This window comes from Erithacus rubecula, assembly GCF_903797595.1.
Source record: "Erithacus rubecula genome assembly, chromosome: 27".
In the NCBI taxonomy this organism is placed as follows: domain Eukaryota; kingdom Metazoa; phylum Chordata; class Aves; order Passeriformes; family Muscicapidae; genus Erithacus; species Erithacus rubecula.
The window spans coordinates 4,427,144-4,444,878 of NC_136679.1; the positions used below are offsets into that span (position 1 = coordinate 4,427,144).

Below are 17,735 nucleotides of genomic sequence, written 5' to 3' on the forward strand. Positions count from 1 at the left end.
GGTTGCAGTGGGATGGGACCCCCAGCTCCCATCCCTGCATCCCAGGGAGTCCAGAAATCTTAAATCATAGAAGCATGAGTCAATCACAAAATCATTATGGTTTGAACAGACCTTTAGGATCATCAGCTCAGTAGCACCACCATGATCACCCTAACCCATGTCCTCAAGTGCCACATCCACACGTATTTTGGGCGCTTCCAGGGAGAAGATGAGAGGGGAAATGGCCAAAAGGAGTCATTTGGGTGCCAGCCATACCCACCCCTTCCCCACACCCCATTTGCCACTTCCAAGAGGCTTCTCCATGGAACCTTTGAGACAGGCCCCAGGGAAGCACAATGAGCCCCCCAAGGGGAGCTCAGGTGCAGAAACAGTTTCCCCCAGGCTCTGCCCCCTCTCCCCGGCTGTTGATCGTTACCGGCTGTGGGTGAGCACTGAACTGTAACTCCAGTGAAAAACACCTTTGGGTACTTCTGCCAGTCCTGTTGGTCCCCAGAGCCCGGTGCCACTGCCCGGGGCCTCCTCAAACCTTCCTCTTCTGCAGGTTGCGTGGGTTGTTTGCCAGTTCTGAGCATCTGATGGGTGCTGGGAACCAGTCCCAGCCTGACTATGCACGCAAAAGGACAGGAAGCAAGAGAAATAAAGTTTTTCCAGAGAAAAACTGGCTCCATGATGATGGGAGAGATGCCTTCTCCTGCTTCTGTACATAGGGGCAGCTCTGCCAAGTCCCTACTGCCATCACCCCTGGGTCTGGCTGGAAGAGCAGAGTCTGGCCCTGATATCCCAGCAGGGCAAAGGGAAAGGGATGGCAGGCCCAGGAGGGGTTTTTATGGGGCTGTGGGGCTGCAGACGGGAGCTGGGATGCTGCAGGTGCCTGGGAAAGCCCTGCTAGGTAAAACCAGGAGCGGGGCACAAACTGAAGAGGGTTTGCAGTGACAGTGGCCACATCAGCCCCTGTGCTGCCCGAGGGCTCCTTGACAACCTTGACAGGCACAGAGGGGCTCGGTCTCCCCTGGAGAGCCCTGTGCTTACAGCAACCAAACCTGGGGTGTAGGGGAGCCCCACGGGGAGGGTCCCATGGCCACATGCTTCCTCCCCTGGGCCACTCCTGCTCCAGGACTGCCAGAGCAGAGCTACTGCCAGAGCAGAGCCACTGGCAGAGCACAGCCACTGCCAGCAGCTGCACCTTCCCCCCCTCCCCAGTCCTCCCCTATGCACTGGGGTTTGGGTTTCACGGTGCCCAGGTGGGTGGGCAGTGCCCGGCCCCAGGATGAGCCCCGGGAGGAGCTGTTCTGACCCAGAACCTCCCTCACCCAGCCCTGTTCCCCAGCCCTGCTCACCTGCTGGGCTGGGCTTGGAGCCTGCGTGGGGCAGCTCGGGGGCTTGGACTGCTCCAAACCCTCCTCTGGCTTGGTGGAGCAGTGGCTCCTGTGGCTCTGGCACCAGTGACAGCTCCAGGGGATGGGTGAGCAGCAGCAGGAGCTCTGGGAGCTGGGCTGGAGCTCCAGGGAATAGGATCATGAGAGGAGCAGGAGCTGTGGGAGCTGGGCTGGAGATCCCAGGGGATGGGATCATGGACAGCAGGAGCTCTGGGAGCTGGGCTGGAGCTCCAGGAGATGGGATCATAAACAGCAGGAGCTCTGGGAGCTGAGATGGAAATCCCAAGGGATGGGATTGTGGACAGCAGGAGCTCTGGGAGCTGGGCTGGAGCTCCAGGGGATGGGATCATGAGAAGAGCAGGAGCTGTGGGAGATGGGCTGGAGCTCCAGGGGATGGGATCATGGACAGCAGGAGTTCTGGGAGCTGGGCTGGAGCTCCAGGGGATGGGATCATGAACAGCAGGAGCTCTGGGAGCTGAGATGGAGATCTCAAGGGATGGGATCATGGACAGCAGGAGCTCTGGGAGCTGGGCTGGAGCTCCAAGGGACAGCACTGGAGCCTCCTGTGCAGGATGAGACCCCCAGGTCCTGCTGAGGTTGGCAGGTCCAAGGCCAAGCACTGGGAGCCGAGGGAAGGGTGTTCACTCCTTCCAGTGCAGGGAAGACATTCCTCCCCCCAGACACCCCAACACACTTGGTCTCATAATAACAGATCATTTACAGTTGTTTATTGTAAGAAATGTACAAAGAAAAATGGCTTTAGCTCACACAAACCCTGCTCTGGGGCATTTCCTTATCCCTGACAACACAAATGTAGAAGCAGCATCGATTGTGAACCATGATCTGGGCAGGGACTGCCCTGCCAGGGATGCTTCCCATGGAAATGCCAGTGGCAGCAGCTCAGACTCCTGCTGCAGGCAGCATGGGCATGGAAATGAGAGCACAAGGCCCTGGGATGAGCTGAGTCTGTGGCTCTGTCACTGGCTGGGAGCTCAGCACTGCTCCTGGCTGGCCTGGCCATGGGGCATCAGTGACAGCAGCACCCAAAGCAGGCTGGGAAGAGAAGAGAACCAGAGTACAAAAAGAGAGAGCCTTTGGCTTCAGGTGGAGCCCTTGTTTGAACTGGAAGAGGTTTTGGTTCATGTTTGTTTTGATCTCAAGAGAGGTTTTTTTCCCTTTTGAAGGCAGAAGGTGGTCAGAGGTGAACACGAGGTTTTTTGCCCATTTTTCACAGGATGGTTTGGGTTGAAAGGACCTCAAAGCTCATCCAGTGCCACCCCCTGCCATGGGCAGGGACACCTTCCACTATTCCAGGGTGTTCCAAACCCTGTCTAACCTGGCCTTGGACACTTCCAGGGATGGGGCAGCCACAGTGGTGCCAGGGCCATTTTCCTTGATTTACTTTCCTTTTGCTCACTTGTGTGAAGAACAAGTCCCTTTTCCCCCTGGGAAAATGCTCCTCTGCCTGGAGGTTTCCTGGTGAGGATCTGCCCAGCCCATGGAGAATGTGCCACTGGGGCCTCTCCACAGCCCCAGCCTAGGGAGGGATGCTCTGCCTGAGGATTTTGGGATTCACATCCCAGTGGGGTTGTTTATTACATGCAGCCACCTAGGGCTTGGGTGGGATTTAGGGTACCCCTAAAGCAGCTCGTGGAAAGGATCATTCAAACATCTGCTCCAATCCCTGGGGATGCATGTCATTAATTAGCACTAACCAAGAGGACATTTGGAATGCCAGCCAAGAGGACTCCAGTGGGATGGTTCCTTTTGCAACAGGGCTAGAAAAAAAAACCCTGGAGAGTTTTGTCCCAGGGACTGGGGATTCTTGGTGGACATTTTCCAAACCCTATTTTGCCCATTACTTTCCTGTCAAAAAACCTGGATGGAAATGGGAAAACAGAGTAAAACCTGACTATAAACAGTGTTTACATTCATCCTACAGAGACCTGAATGATTTCTGGTTTCAATGCGTATTCAGAGACCTTGAAAACGTGATATTTAACCCTGAGAACAAATCTGCAGATGCTTTGCTTTGGCTTTGCAAACCAATTATTAAGACATAATTGCACTTTCTCTTGTATGTAACATAAAATAATCATCAAGCTTATTCGGAGGTTCAAAAGAAAGGTGCTACTTTAAGACTTTGGAGATTTTTTGTTCACAAAACCTTCTGTCTTCTGTAATTATTCTTAATATTATTTCACTTGGCTCATCTTTCACCGGTTGCGTGGTTGCACTCCGGAAGAATAAAATACGGGAAAATCTCTTAATTGTGAAATAACATTAATAAATAACTACTTTAAGTGAAAGGACAACCACACTCTTCTGTTCATACCTGAAAACCATCGTTACCATGATGAGATCATTTCAAAACCAACTTGTTTCTCTTTCACTGACAACAGATTTCACATTTGAGTTCTCATAAGAAAAAGGATTAAACTCTTTGCAAGTGCAGTGGGCTGTAAAACCCAGGATCAGGAGGAGATCCTGCTTTGAAATATCTGAAATGAGCTCAATATCTAAGATCTAGAGATCTGTGCAAGGAAGAGCTTTGAACAGGAGATACAAATGAAGTCTCTTCAGGCTGGGCCGGAGGTGGAATTTCCTCACGTTATACCAGCGACTCTTTGACCACGCGTTCCTTACCCCGAGCCTGTGCTTCCTCAGGAGCGTCCTGGGGTGTCTCGGAGCCGGGAATGGGCTCGAGGCGCAAGGCAGGGGCTGTCTCCACATCTGTCCCAGTGTTCCCATAGATCTCCTGCATTTTGGTGGCGATCAGCCCTTCCTTCTCGGGCGCGTCCTCGCCCAGGGCGTCCTGGCTGTGCCTGTACATGTAGGACGCCTGCTTCACCGAGCGCCGCAGCAGGTACCTCCGGAACGCCCTCTGGATCTTGGTAGCACAAACCTCCTCGTGCTTCCTCTTCAGGGTGGTGGTAATGGGCTCGTAGGAAACTTTGGAGGGGTTGGCAGCCATGAACTTCTCCTCCATGGTGGCCTTCAGGGCATCCATCTCTCCCGAGTCTCCCAGCACTTCTTTAGTCAGGGCAAAGAGGATGTCTAGGCAATGGATTTTGTCCCCGGCAACCATTGGTAGATCCATGGTGATGAGTTTGATCTTGTTGGGCTTGGGAACTCTGAGTGGCTCCTGCAAGGTGTCCACAAAGTCAGACAAGGTGCTGTATGCAATGAACTGGGTGGCATCTGGGTCAAACTTCTCCCAAGTTTCATAAAACATTTCAAAATCGTCTTCACAGAGGGGCTCGCTGCTCTCCTCTGTGGCCACGCTGAAGTTCTCCAGGATGATGGCAATGTACATGTTCACCACGATGAGGAAGGAGATGATGATGTAGCTGCAGAAGAAGAAGATGCCGATGGCGGGGTTCCCACAGTCTCCTTTCACTGAACTCCCGGGGTTCTCCAGCTCGGGGTCGCAGTCTGGGGGGCCACTGTTGAGGATGGGGCTGAGGAGCCCATCCCAGCCTGCTGATGTGGTGATCTGGAAGAGGCAGATGATGCTGTTCCCAAAGGTTTCAAAGTTGAAGATGTCATCAATCCCTGCCTCCTTCTTGACGTAAGCAAAATTGGACATCCCAAAGATGGAGTAGATGAACATGACAAGGAAGAGCAGGAGGCCGATGTTGAATAGGGCAGGCAGGGACATCATCAGGGCAAAGAGCAGCGTGCGGATGCCTTTGGCTCCCCGGATCAGCCGGAGCACGCGGCCGATCCTCGCCAGCCGGATCACCCTGAAGAGCGTGGGCGACACAAAGTACTTCTCGATGATGTCCGAGAGGACGATACCTGTGGAGGGAGGAAGGACAGATGAGTTTGCTCTGCCACCAGTGGGAGGTGAAGGGGATCTGCTCCACTCTGTCTGGGCAGACACAGTGAGGTGAGGCCATCCCTGACGGCTCCTAAGAATATTTCCCAGTGACAGGGAAAATATTTAAAAACAACCTCTGAGCACAGACCCAAGGGTTAAACTCTGGCTGCTCTGTTTCAGAAAAAGAGAACACCAAGGAGGAGCAGAGATGTCCCCAGCCTGGTGGCTTGGAGTGGCCTCACATGTGTCATCTCTCAGGGTCCTGCTGGCTTGGCCCTGCTCAAAGGATGGGTGCAAGCAGGGTACAGTGACAGCTTGGTGGTGTGGATTGGTGAGACCACTTCCACTCTTCATTGTTCAGTGGGATCCCCGAGGGACTGGTGGGAGCAGCAGGACTCACCTAGGATGGAGAGGATGACCACCACAAAGTCAAAGATGTTCCAGCCCACAGTGAAGAAGTAGTGACGCAGGGCGAACATCTTGAGCACGCACTCCCCGGTGAAGATGACGATGAAGACCAAGTTTATCTTGTAGAGGACAGAGGTCTTGAGCTCGCTCTGGTCATCTGTTTCCACCATCATGGTCACCATGTTCAGGCAAATCAGGATCATGATGGTGATGTCAAACACTTGCTTAGTAACGAAGTCAAACACCTTCCCTTGGATTTTGTTCTGCAGTGAGGGACACAGGGACAATGATGGAACACCAGAGAAGAGGTAGGAACATGAGACAGAGACAACAAAACAAAAACACAACAGAAAGAGAAGAAGGAACCATATTTAGAAGTGTGGGAAGCCTTACAGTTGTGGTCAGCATGGCTCTCACAGCCCCAAAAGTTACAGGGGGAGGATTCCCTGCCTCCCTGAGGATGAAGCACACCTGGGAATGCCATGGCCAGGAGGAGTGGCCACACTTACTAATTACACCCACAGCTAATAGGGCACCAATTAACACATGGGAAAGACCTCCCTTGTGCAGGGATGCAAAGCTTAGATCAAAGCTGAGAATGTTTTGGCTGGACCAGGGTCCCTTCTGGGGGGTTGAAAGCTGAGCTTTCTCTGAGCCCAGCTCCCTTCCAGAGAGGAGCTGAGAGCTGAACTAGGAAAAACCCCAAATTCCTGCAAAAGAAACCCCACCATTACCCTTCCCAACAGACCAAGGCCTAAGGGGCAGACACAAAGGAGGTCACCATCTTGTGAAGTCCCAGCTCTTGGCCAGGTCCTGTCTGAAGAGCAACTGTGGGGCAAATGGTCTTCCCTGGATCTTTCTCGTTCCTTTTGGGGCAGCTGGTGGCCTGAAGTGTTCCCTACATGCTCCACTCCAGGACCCACATGCAGGAGGACGAGCCCAACGTACCGCTGGCCTGGGGATGGGCTTCTGGGGTTTCTTGGAGCCCAGCTTCTTCATGGCATTGTAGTATTTCTTCTGCTCTTCTGTCATGAAGATATCTTTGCCTCCAAAGTATAAAGGGAATCACTGCTGTTAGTCTCAGGAATTCTCTTCCCACCAAGTGTGTCTGAGCATGTCCCTCCCACCAAGTATCTCCAGCCCCTCAAAGATCCAGCTGGGAGCAAGGCATCCTCTCTATGTCCTGCAGACCTGGCTCAGCACCACCAATGTGCTTGGTCCTGCCCACCCTCTGCTCACCCCCTGCTCTGGGGTGTCCGCCCTGAGCTACTTGCTTGGAGCAGAAGCAGAGTCTCAACCTTGTACATGGGAAGATGATCCCAGGGCGGGCAAAGAAAATAAAATTGATGGCCCAGGCAAGAGAAAACACAGCCTCCCTTTGCTTCCACCCCTAAATTAAGTCCTCTGTAACTGCTATGACCAGGACACCATGTCCAGTGCATGGAAGCCACTAACAGATAAGAATCCTGGGATCCATCCTAGTCCCTGGCATGGTAGCCCTGGGCCCATCACCCCACTGCTGTGCTGGCCCCCTCCAGCCTGGAGCAGCATCTCAGGAGTCAGGAAATACTCATCTTTTTCTTCTGCTGGTTGAAGTTGTCAATGATGACACCAATGAAGAGGTTCAGGGTGAAGAAGGCACCGAAGATGATGAAGATGACAAAGTAGATGTACATGTAGAGGTTGATCTCGTAGTTTGGCTGCTCTTCAATCTGGCCAGGAGAAATGGGAAATGTGAGACTGACCCTGTCCCAAAAAGGTGTCCCCAAGCCCCTAGACAAGGGCTTGCAGTGTTTGGACTGAGCCAGGGAGTGGCTGCTCCAAAACTTTTGGCTGTGTGTTCCCAATGGGAGTAGTCATGGGAAAGGACATCCATGTGACACTGACTGAGGGACAAGGACATGCTGACCCCAATCCCACAGCATGGACTGGGGAATGGGAGAGGATCGTCTTTGCAGTGATATTAATGAGCAAATGAGTTTCTTCCCAATAATCAGCATTTCAAGGGCTGAAATATATCTGAGAGGGGAAAGCAAAAGTGGATTAATGTGTCACACCAGCACAGCTGGGTGATACAGCCTGACAACCCTGGATAATGTTCCTCATCCCAAGGAGCATCCCTTAATCCTGCTCTGTGTTTGACCAGAGACATCCTAAGGTGACCCCACTGGCTTCCTCCATTTTGAGGAAAGCTCGTGGCAGAACAGGGAGGATTTTCTCCCAAACCAGCTTTTCCCCAGGTGGGGGCAAATCCTGAGGGATTTTCAGAGAGTGATGGAAGGGTGCTGAAAAAAGGCAATGAAAACTACCCCTTCAGGCCTGTGTGACCCCCAGTGTGATTGGAGGACAGTAGGAAACCCTTCTGCTGTGGGGACACTTTTGGGCATGGATCACAGCAGGAACAGCCTTTGCACGACACTCTTCAAACACTTGGGTTATTTTAATCACTCACAGATCCCAATGGATAAACATTGATTGCTCTGTTCTCAGAAGCCATTGATTGCTCAAGGCAAGCCAGGGACTTTCTCCAGCATGGGATGAGCTTTCCCAGCTAGAAGGCCCATGGGGGACATCCTGTCACAGCAGGCAGAAGGATGAGCCCCCCAGGTTGGAGTAGGGGGGGCAGAACAGGGATTTTGTCCCCTGGAACTGAGGCTGAGTGGAGCAGATTCAGCCCCAGCTGTGGGGTGAGGTGGGAGCTCAGTGTGGGGCCAGGCTGCAGGTGACAATGACGTGGGTGGCACAGGGACACATGGCTGCCCTTTTTGAGGCTGTGCACCTCAGCAGGGGGATGTTGTGGTTGCCCAGGTGTCCAAGGCTGGGTTGGACAGAGCTTGGAGCACCCTGGAATAGTGGAAGGTGTCACTGCCCATGGCTGGGGGAGGCACTGGGTGGTTTTAGGGTCACTTCCAACACAAACCGTGCTGGGATTCCATGATCTGATACATTTTGGGGGTTTCTCCACCCTGTAGCCCATGTCCTGGCTGAAGTTGTGGGTGGGATGCAGGCAGCCCAGGCAAAAGACAGAGCCAGAAGTGATGCTGTAGCCAAGGATCCGTGCCTGTCAGTTCTGGAATCCTGTTCCCAGTCTGCCAAGGGGAATCCACCCCTGGCATCAGCAATGTGTCCCTGCGTGTCCCTCACCTCGCGCGAGTCCACGGCTGCGTACATGATGTCCATCCAGCCTTTGAAAGTTGCCTGTGGGAACAGGAATGGTCAAACTTGGAGTCTTTTCCAACATAAAGGATTCTGTGATTCTATGGCAGTGGAGAAGAATGCATTTTCTGGGAGTTGTTTGGGGCTGGGAAGAAAAGGAAGGTGATGGGTGCATGGATGGGGTTTAGCTCTGAGCACTCTGGCTTCTCTGTGGGAATGGCAGGAGAGGAATGTGGGTTCAATCCACAAGAAGAATGTCCCAGAAATATGGAAATTCCCATGTGAATATGCATGGCCCCTTCTGGGGCTGAGGCTACCAGTGACTTCCCAAAACACCACAAGGGAAAAGAAGCAATTGACTCTTTTCTCTCTTTCTCCTCTTGACTTCAAAGTAATTTTCTGAAAGGCAGAGCTGTGCCAGGGCCAGCTGCCTCCTTTCCAGCCCCAAACTGTGCCACCTCCATAGCCCTGACTTCCATATCCTGCCTCTGGTTCTGCTGAATTCCCATCTTAGAGGGGTGAGAGACTACAGCAAATCTTTTACAGGGTCTCCACTGCATCTCTCACGGCCTTTTGCTGCTGATTTGTTAAACAAAAGGTCTATACATTTTGTTTCCTGAATCTGATGGAACAACAAGCCTGAAGAGGAAGCTGAATTTAGAAGCAGTGTCATCAGCTGGGGTTGTTTTCTGATGCTGCAGCCACCAGTTCCCCTGGATCTGATGGGACTAGCCCAGCCTGCCCCATAATGGAACCCACACCTATATTTTTGTTAAAGCTGTGGTGAGCAGTTCCCCTTTGCTGCCTGGCCCAGCTGTGGGGAGTTCAGTGGAACTTGACTGCATTCACCCACTGCCCACAGGGGACACATGTGCCCTTTTTCCAGTTGTCACCTGCCCACACAAAGTCCCACAACCTATTGCTGGAGCAGCCTGAACTTTCCAAAGGGCTGCAGGGGTAAAGCAGAGGCTCCCCTCCTGACTCCTGCACCCCGTGCTGTGCAGGGCCTGCTTTGCAGTGCCTCCCTTGGTGCTGTCTGCACCCATCTGTAGCAGCTCCCTGGTGACACCTTCCCCTCCCATCTGCAACCCTGTCCCTCATCCTTCTTGGCTGGGAGGAAACCACCACCTAAGGGGGTTTGGGTGTTAAAAACCAGCTTTGGAGCTAAGAAGCAGCTAAGAAACCCCATCCCACATTAGCCCTGATGCTCATCCCACCTCCCTGCCCCACACACCTCGGATGGTGACACCCCATGTCGTGACGTACCACCTGCAGCAGGGACAGGTATCCCAAGCCCACGTTGTCGAAGTTGACCTTGACGTTGACCCATCTGACCTCATTGGTGTAGAGCAGGGCCATGCAGTCGCTCTTGTTGTTGACCTCGTTGATCTCGAAGAGCTCGCCCGTGGTGGTGTTGATACACCTGTAGTACTTCCCTGCAAACAGGTTCACCCCCATGATGCTGAAAATCAGCCAGAAGATGAGGCAGACCAGCAGGACATTCATGATGGAGGGGATGGCGCCCACCAAGGCATTCACCACCACCTGCAAGGAGAGAAAACACCTTGGGGGACCTGGATGGGACCTTCATGTCCCCATGCCCCAACCTTGCCCTCCCCAGCAATGAGTGAGGTTGGACTGGACCAAAGGTACCTTAGCATTGATCCCACCCATCTGGAGGCCCCTGGAAACCAACTGGGATGTCCATGATGTGGACTCATGTCCCTGTCAGGGCCAGCAGCACATGGGACACACTTACCCTCATGCCCTCAAACCGGGACAGAGCACGCAGAGGTCGCAGAGCCCTCAGTGTCCGCAGGGATTTGATGGCTCCCAGCTCCGAGTATCCCAGCCAGTTTGCTGTCAGGCTGACCAGGGACACCTGGAAGAAGGAGCAGCCCAAGTGATCAGCAGCACCTTAGGTGGAAATACAACTGCAGCTCCTGCTCTTCCCTCTCTGCCCAGTCCCTCAGGTTGGTGGTCATCCTCTAGCCCTGGGACACAAACATTGTGTCCTTGGGGTCCCTGGTGACCAGACACCTCAAGGGTCACCGAATCCCAGAATTGTTTGAATGGGAAGGGACCTTAAAGACCATCCAGTCCCACCTCCTGCCATGGCAGGGACACTTTCCACTATCCCAGGCTGCTCTGTCCAACCTGGCCTTGGACACTTGGACACGGGGCAGGAGTGTGTGACTCTTGAGGGTGAGGGTGGAATCGATGTGGGGCACAAAAAGAACAGATTGTTCTGTCATGGACCATTTGGCAGACCCTGTGTCCCTTCACAGTTCTACTGGGCCTGGTGGAACTGCAGGGGCTTTTTTTGGCTTGGGTGTAAACCAGAAGGGTTTGAAAGGTTCCTGCAATCAGGAATGAAGTGTCCCTTCCTGTGGGGGACCATTATTTCAAGAAATGATATAAGCCCTCATTCCACAGCCACCCCTTTATCCTCTAAAACACAATCTGGATTCGTTTACAAGAGTCCCTAATGTCCCCAAGCCCCTTGGCTTGGCCCTGCTCATCACGTACATCCACGATGAGGAAATCCAGCCAGCACCAGGCATTGGTGAAGTACACCTTGAAGCCATAGGCCACCCACTTGAGCAGCATCTCGATGACAAAGATGTAGGAGAAGACCTTGTCTGCGTATTCCAGGATGGTGCGGATCACCTTGCGCTGCTCGATGTAGATGTCCTCAAAAGCCTGCAAGGGCACGGAGCTAATGACAGTCATTCTCCATGGAACACCCCACAGAGCTATGGGACAGTCATCCTCCATGGAACACCCCACAGAACTACATGACAGTCATCCTCCATGGAACACCCCACAGAGCTATGGGACAGTCATCCTCCATGGAACACCCCACAGAGATATGGGACAGTCATCCTCCATGGAACACCCCACAGAGCTATGGGACAGTCATCCTCCATGGAACACCCCACAGAGCTACATGACAGTCATCCTCCATGGAACACCCCACAGAGCTACATGACAGTCATCCTCCATGGAACACCCCACAGAGCTACATGACAGTCATCCTCCATGGAAAACCCCACAGAGACATGGGACAGTCATTCTCCATGGAATACCCCACAGAGCTACATGACAGTCATCCTCCATGGAACACCCCACAGAGCTATGGGACAGTCATCCTCCATGGAACACCCCACAGAGCTATGGGACAGTCATCCTCCATGGAACACCCCACAGAGCTACATGACAGTCATCCTCCATGGAACACCCCACAGAGACATGGGACAGTCATCCTCCATGGAACACCCCACAGAGCTATGGGACAGTCATCCTCCATGGAACACCCCACAGAGCTATGGGACAGTCATTCTCCATGGAACACCCCACAGAGCTACATGACAGTCATCTTCCATGGGAAACCCCACAGAGCTATGGGACAGTCATCTTCCATGGGAAACCCCACAGAGACCCTTCCATGGGACCTGTGGCACCCCAGAGCACAGCCATACTGGCATCTCCCTGCTCTCCCAGGGCTCAGAAACTGGGAGCCCAAGGATGGCTGGTCCCTGGGGACCTGGTCACCGTGGGGTCCAGCTCCTGATTGCAAGTCCGTTGGCAGAGCTGCACTGAAGCCAAAGTCCAGCTGCATCCAATTCCCAGGTGTCTCAGCTCAAACCCCAGGACACCAACCCACACCCTGGGATGTTTTGGGAGTTTTGAAAATGTCCTGAGGAGTTTTGGATGAGTACTACACCCATGGTGAACAGGTGTTGCACAGCTGGTATAGCACAGCTTTCAATTCCTGCACTAGCTACAACCTCAGACACCCCCAAACCACCTCAGAGCGAGCTGCAGACATATAAAGTGTGTCTGAAAACCCTCTCAGTGCCTCTGTTCTCTTTCCCTCTCTCTCCACCTCCAAATCTGCAGAGAAGTTCGTATTTCCTGGGTTAAATCCACCCAAACTCTCACAGAGCAGCACCAGGCCAACACAGATAATTAATTAGGTTGATTTTATGGAACACCCAGGTTCTGAGAGGGGGCACCAGGCACTGATGGAGGTGCTGAACAGCAAAATGAAAACCATGAACTGTTTGTCAAGCACCTCCTGACAACTGGTGATGGTGGTGGTGAAATGAGGAACCACACAAAACTCAATACATGGTTCAGAGGGCTCATAATTAGCATTAAGAGCAGGAGTGGGGGCTGTAGGCAGTAGCATCCCCTCAAACCCATGGACCACAGCCGGTGGATGATAGTCCAGGGATGCTGGAGGGTACAAGGACTCCTGGAAGATAGACCTGAGCCAAATGGGGTTTGAAATCAAACATCTGCCCACAGCTGGATTATTTGGCACAAGAGATGCCCAGAGCTCTGTCACCTCCCTGGGCTCCCCCAGGCTGGGAAGCTGCTGCAGAGCCCCTGGGACAGGGGAAAGGTGGGACCTACCAGTGCCCCACTGCTGAGGAGGATCATGAAGACGATGAAAGTCTCGAACCAGTCGTGCTCCACAATGCGGAAGCAGGTTTTCCTGAGGTTCCACCAAATCTTCCCCTTCTCACTGTTGATGTCCACATAGAGGCAGGGGAACCTCTTCACACAGCCTGGGGATACAGGGCTGGGGTCACTCCTGGACAGGCTGTTCCTACTGTTCCCAGTTCTACTGGCATTTTTAACCCTCCCTAGTGCAAGTTGACCAGGATCCTGCTGGGCTTAGGTGGGGTGCATGAGAGGGGCTCCATGGGTGTGTTGGGGTGGTGTGGCCAGCAATGTGGATTCTGTCCCCATCTGTTAAACCAGCTGGGGCAGTGCCCCTGATCTCCTGGCACATATTCTCTGCTCATGGGCCATCTTTAAAACAGCTGGGCAATCATCTTTATATTCCCACAGCCCATCCTCCCTCCAGGAGATATCTCCTGTTCATGGCCAGTGAGTCCCAGTGCATGGCTGATAAAATTCCATCATCCCACTGGGAGATGCTCCAGCCAGGGGAGGAGCCAAGCCTTTCCTACCCAGATAAAAACTGAGATTTTGGACACCAAGGCACCTTCTTTCCACTGGATTCCAGAGGAAAACCAGACCCTTCCACATCATTCCTGGAACTTCAGAGGAAACTGCACCTTCTCCAGGAGCACTGCTCCAGCTGAACCACATCTACCACTGCAGGAGGATGCAGCCACCATTGAATGGGACTGTGCCACCACCCTGACTGACTGACGAGTGTCAGCTTGGATTCTGACTCTGGCAGGGTTTGGGATTGTTCTTTGTAATACTGCATTTCTATTTTAATTTTCCAGTAAAGAACTGTTATTCCTAATTCCCCTATCTTTGCCTGAGAGCCCCTTAATTTCAAAATTACAATAATTTGAAGGAGGGGGTTTACATTCTCCATTTCAAAGAGAAGCTCCTGCCTTTTATTGGCAGACACCTGTCCTTCAAACCTGGACAACAGGGATCATCTCTGTGGTGGTACAGGAGGATTTGGAGCTGGGGCTGAGCTCAGGGAGACTAGGGGTCCCTGCGCTGTAAGACCTGGTTGGCAGTGGTCCCTCCATCCCCATTTTCTCCTCTCCACCCCCATCTCCCCCTGTCCTGCTCTGCCCCTCACCTTCAGTGAAGCACTCCTCGGGCTCGTTGCTCTCCTCAGCCTCCTCTGCCACCTGCTCCTCCTCGGGCGCGGGGGGTTTGTAATCCACTGTGCTGCACACGGACGAGGCATTGTCACTGCACAGGGGATTCTGCAGACAGACAGGAATTCAGGCACCTGGGCTTTGGCTGCCTCCAGCCATGCTCCTCCTGCCCCAGAGAGCCCAGGCACGACCAGATGGGTGGTGGGACCCCCTTGTCTGGAGATGCTCCGAGTCCCCTTCCTATGGACACAGCCCAGAAGCTGCTGAATCATCCAGGGCTGCAAACCTTGGAAGATTGTTGGTACCTGAGCTTTGCTTTTCATGCAGGTTCAGAGGAACAAGAGGTCCCCTGATCCCAGCCTTCCTCCCAGGACAGCAGCTCCTTCTCCCATCCACATCTGCCACCACCTCAGGCTGATTTTCTCACCACCCCCTCCTCCTCCTCCCCCTTCTCCTCCGTGTGTCCCCATTCAAGAATTGTTCTGCCAGCTCCCCTTTAGTGCAGAAACCCAAACAGCTTCTCCTCTCTCCTCCCTTTGGCTTGGCTTGTGCTGAAGGCCCCCAGCCCGAGGTTGAACCCAAGTTCAAAACCTGCATCCCAAATACCTCTTTCCAGCTCCATCCTGCTCCACAGCTCAGCTTGGCTGCCTTCCCAGACACCACTCAGCAAGGCCATAGGGGGCTGATAACAAGAGAAAACCTTGGCAAGCCCCTGGGACACTTTTTCCTCCATTTTGGTGGGATTTTTGTTATGTTTTGTTTGTGTTTTGGCTTTCTGAGAAGCCCTCATGCAACATTTGAGGAACGAGCAGATCACCAGCCCTGCCTATCCTACCTGGGAGCAGCAGGAACCAGGGAATCCAGAATGGATATTTCTAGGACAGGAAGGTGTTGGCTTACATGGAAAGGAGATAATCCTCCCCTCAGGCTGCTCCTGCTTTTGGTAATCCATAAAGAAGTTGCTCCATCCTCCAAAAACCAGGGAGAAGCCCCTGGAGTAAACTGAGGTACTGTCACTGCCCACAGCTTCAGGGGCCACAACCACATCTCCGTGAGAAGATGTTGCTGTGGGGGACCTTTGGGGACATGCAGGGGAGGGCATAGCAGCAGGGGTGGCACCAGCTCTCAGCTGGGACCACCCTCAGTTGAGGCCAGGGGGGAGGGACAGGAGGGGCAGGGGGATTAGGGAGTCTCAGCACAGAGCCAGGTAAGCTGTGACCCCAGGCAGTGACACACAGGAACCATCTGAGCCTCCAGGACAGACTTAGAAACGACCAAGGTGGGGACAAACCAGTGCAATGGCCCTGGAGATGTGGGGTTAGGTCCAAAAGGCCCTTGGATGGCCTATGGAACTCTTCTGTTCTGTGGGTGGAGCTCAGGGCAGGTTCTCCTGGATGGGGACAAGGATAAAACCCATCCCTGGGGGCTCCTGAGCCCTCCCACACCTGGAACCACAGGTTTGGAGGGCAATTTCCATCACACACCTAGCACAGCATCTCCACCTGGCTGGGGCTTTCCCATCCTTGCTGCTGCACACCTTGACTCACCCCATGAACCACAGCACTGAGAATTACAGAACTGTCCAGGCTGGAAAAGCCTTCAAGACCATCGAGCCCAGCAGTGCCAAGGTCACCCCTGACCCCTGTCCCCAAGTGCCACATGCACATGGCTTTAAACCCGTCCAGGGATGGGGACTCCACCCATGCCCTGGGCAGCTGTGCCAAGGCTGGGGAGCCCTTTTAGTGAAGAAATTTTCCCTAATACCAACCTAAACCTCCTGCTGCCCAGCCTGAGGCTGTTCCCTCTCCTCCTGTCCCTGTTCCTGCAGCAGAGCCCAACTCCCCCTCACTGCCCCTCCTGTCAGGGAGTTGTGCAGAGCCACAAGGTTCCCCCTGAGCCTCCTCTTCTCCAGGCTGAGCCCCTCCTCAGCTCCACTGACAACACCCCTGTGCTGCATCACAGCCCGGAGCAGCTCAGCACACATCACCATGCCCAGCAGGATGGGATCCCCATGGAAAAAGCCCCCGCACTGATTCTGCTTTGAGCTGCAGAGAGAAATCAAACACGAGGCACAAAATTGCAGCTGCGGTGATCCTGCCGCTGTCATTTTCCCGAAGAAGAGCTTTTCCTTGGAAAGGAGCTGCTCTGAAGTGGAGAGGATTTCTGAGCGCGGTCTGAGCAGGGTCCCGGAGCGGGCGATGCGCGGGGCTCTGGCTCCACCTGCAGCTGATCCCCGGCGTGTGAACACACCCGGCTGGCACCGACCAGCCAACAGCGCAGGGCTCACACCAATTAGCACCTGATTGCTAATTGTCATTTCACCTTGTATATACTGGGAGAGCAGGGGGTGTTCAGCCTGGAGAACGGTCGGGTCTGGGAGAGCTCAGAGCCGCTCCAGGGGCTCCAGGAGAGCTGGAGAGGGACTGGGGATGGAGGGACAGACATAGGCAATGGCTCCCACTGCCCAGGGCAGGGCTGAACGGGATATTGGGCAGGAATTGTTCCCTGGGAGAGTGGTCAGGGCTGGCCCAGAGCAGCTCCTGCCCCTGGATCCCTGGCAGTGCCCCAGGCCAGGCTGGACATTGGGGCTGGGAGCAGCCTGGGACAGTGGGAGGTGTCCCTGTCATGGTAGGGAGCTACCATGGAACTACCTGGTCTTTGAGACTCTTAACCAACCCAAATAATTTGTGATTCCGTGATAAATTGCAGCCCATCATTCCCCCTGCTTTAGCAGGCCCCTATTTTTAATGAACCCCCTTGGCTCCCACCTGAGTCCATTTTGACTGAATTTAGGCACCAAATCCAACAGCCCCGATGGCCTGAACTGGTATTTACTGGTTGAGAGGTGCCCTCTGCCTTTGCTGAGCAGTGGGGATGGCTCAGAGTTTTTCTGTGCACTGTTTGGAGCAGGTGCTAAGCTGAGCACACTCTAAAGCCCAGAGCTGTGCCAGGATGGGTCCCATGACTGCTCACCAGGGTTTCCCCACCTTCTGGGAAGGTGGTGACAAGGAGCTGAGGTCCATGGGGACCCCATGTGTCCTCTGCCATGGTGGCCAGGCTGGCACTGGCATCACCTCTGCAGTGCACCCGCTGTGCTGGGCACTGCTGCTGTGGGACTGGGGTTGTGGTAGGAAAAATTTTTGGGGAATATCAGCTCTCAGCCCTCCTGGTGGGACACTGGGGGAACTGAGAGCAGCAACCTCGCTGGCCCATTCCCTTGACCGAGATACTCCAGGCAAGTTTGTTCCCTCTGGAGGGCTTGGCCAAATGCTGAAACCCCCCTATTGTCCCAGATAACACTAAATAAGCGGGATTATCCCCTCTCCTTGCCCCACATTGTGCCAAGCTGGGTCCCTGTCACCATGTAGA

At 53.7% G+C, this 17,735-nt stretch overlaps 1 protein-coding gene across 2 annotated transcripts in view; it reads right to left on the reverse strand.

The window, feature by feature from the left end:
• Nucleotides 1–2,089: 2,089 nt before the first annotated feature.
• The window catches only part of SCN4A (sodium voltage-gated channel alpha subunit 4), a 47,005-nt gene continuing 31,359 nt past the window's right edge, over nt 2,090–17,735 (reverse strand). For both annotated transcript variants that reach the window (XM_079327646.1, XM_079327645.1), the window contains exons 17-26: nt 14,345–14,474; nt 13,186–13,340; nt 11,293–11,466; nt 10,523–10,645; nt 10,030–10,308; nt 8,752–8,805; nt 7,182–7,319; nt 6,556–6,660; nt 5,600–5,870; nt 2,090–5,177 (exon numbers count right to left, since the gene is read on the reverse strand). In XM_079327646.1, coding sequence (XP_079183772.1) covers nt 3,988–5,177; nt 5,600–5,870; nt 6,556–6,660; nt 7,182–7,319; nt 8,752–8,805; nt 10,030–10,308; nt 10,523–10,645; nt 11,293–11,466; nt 13,186–13,340; nt 14,345–14,474 — 2,619 coding nt within the window. In that variant the 3' untranslated portion in view covers nt 2,090–3,987. The remainder of the gene's footprint in view (nt 5,178–5,599; nt 5,871–6,555; nt 6,661–7,181; nt 7,320–8,751; nt 8,806–10,029; nt 10,309–10,522; nt 10,646–11,292; nt 11,467–13,185; nt 13,341–14,344; nt 14,475–17,735) is intronic.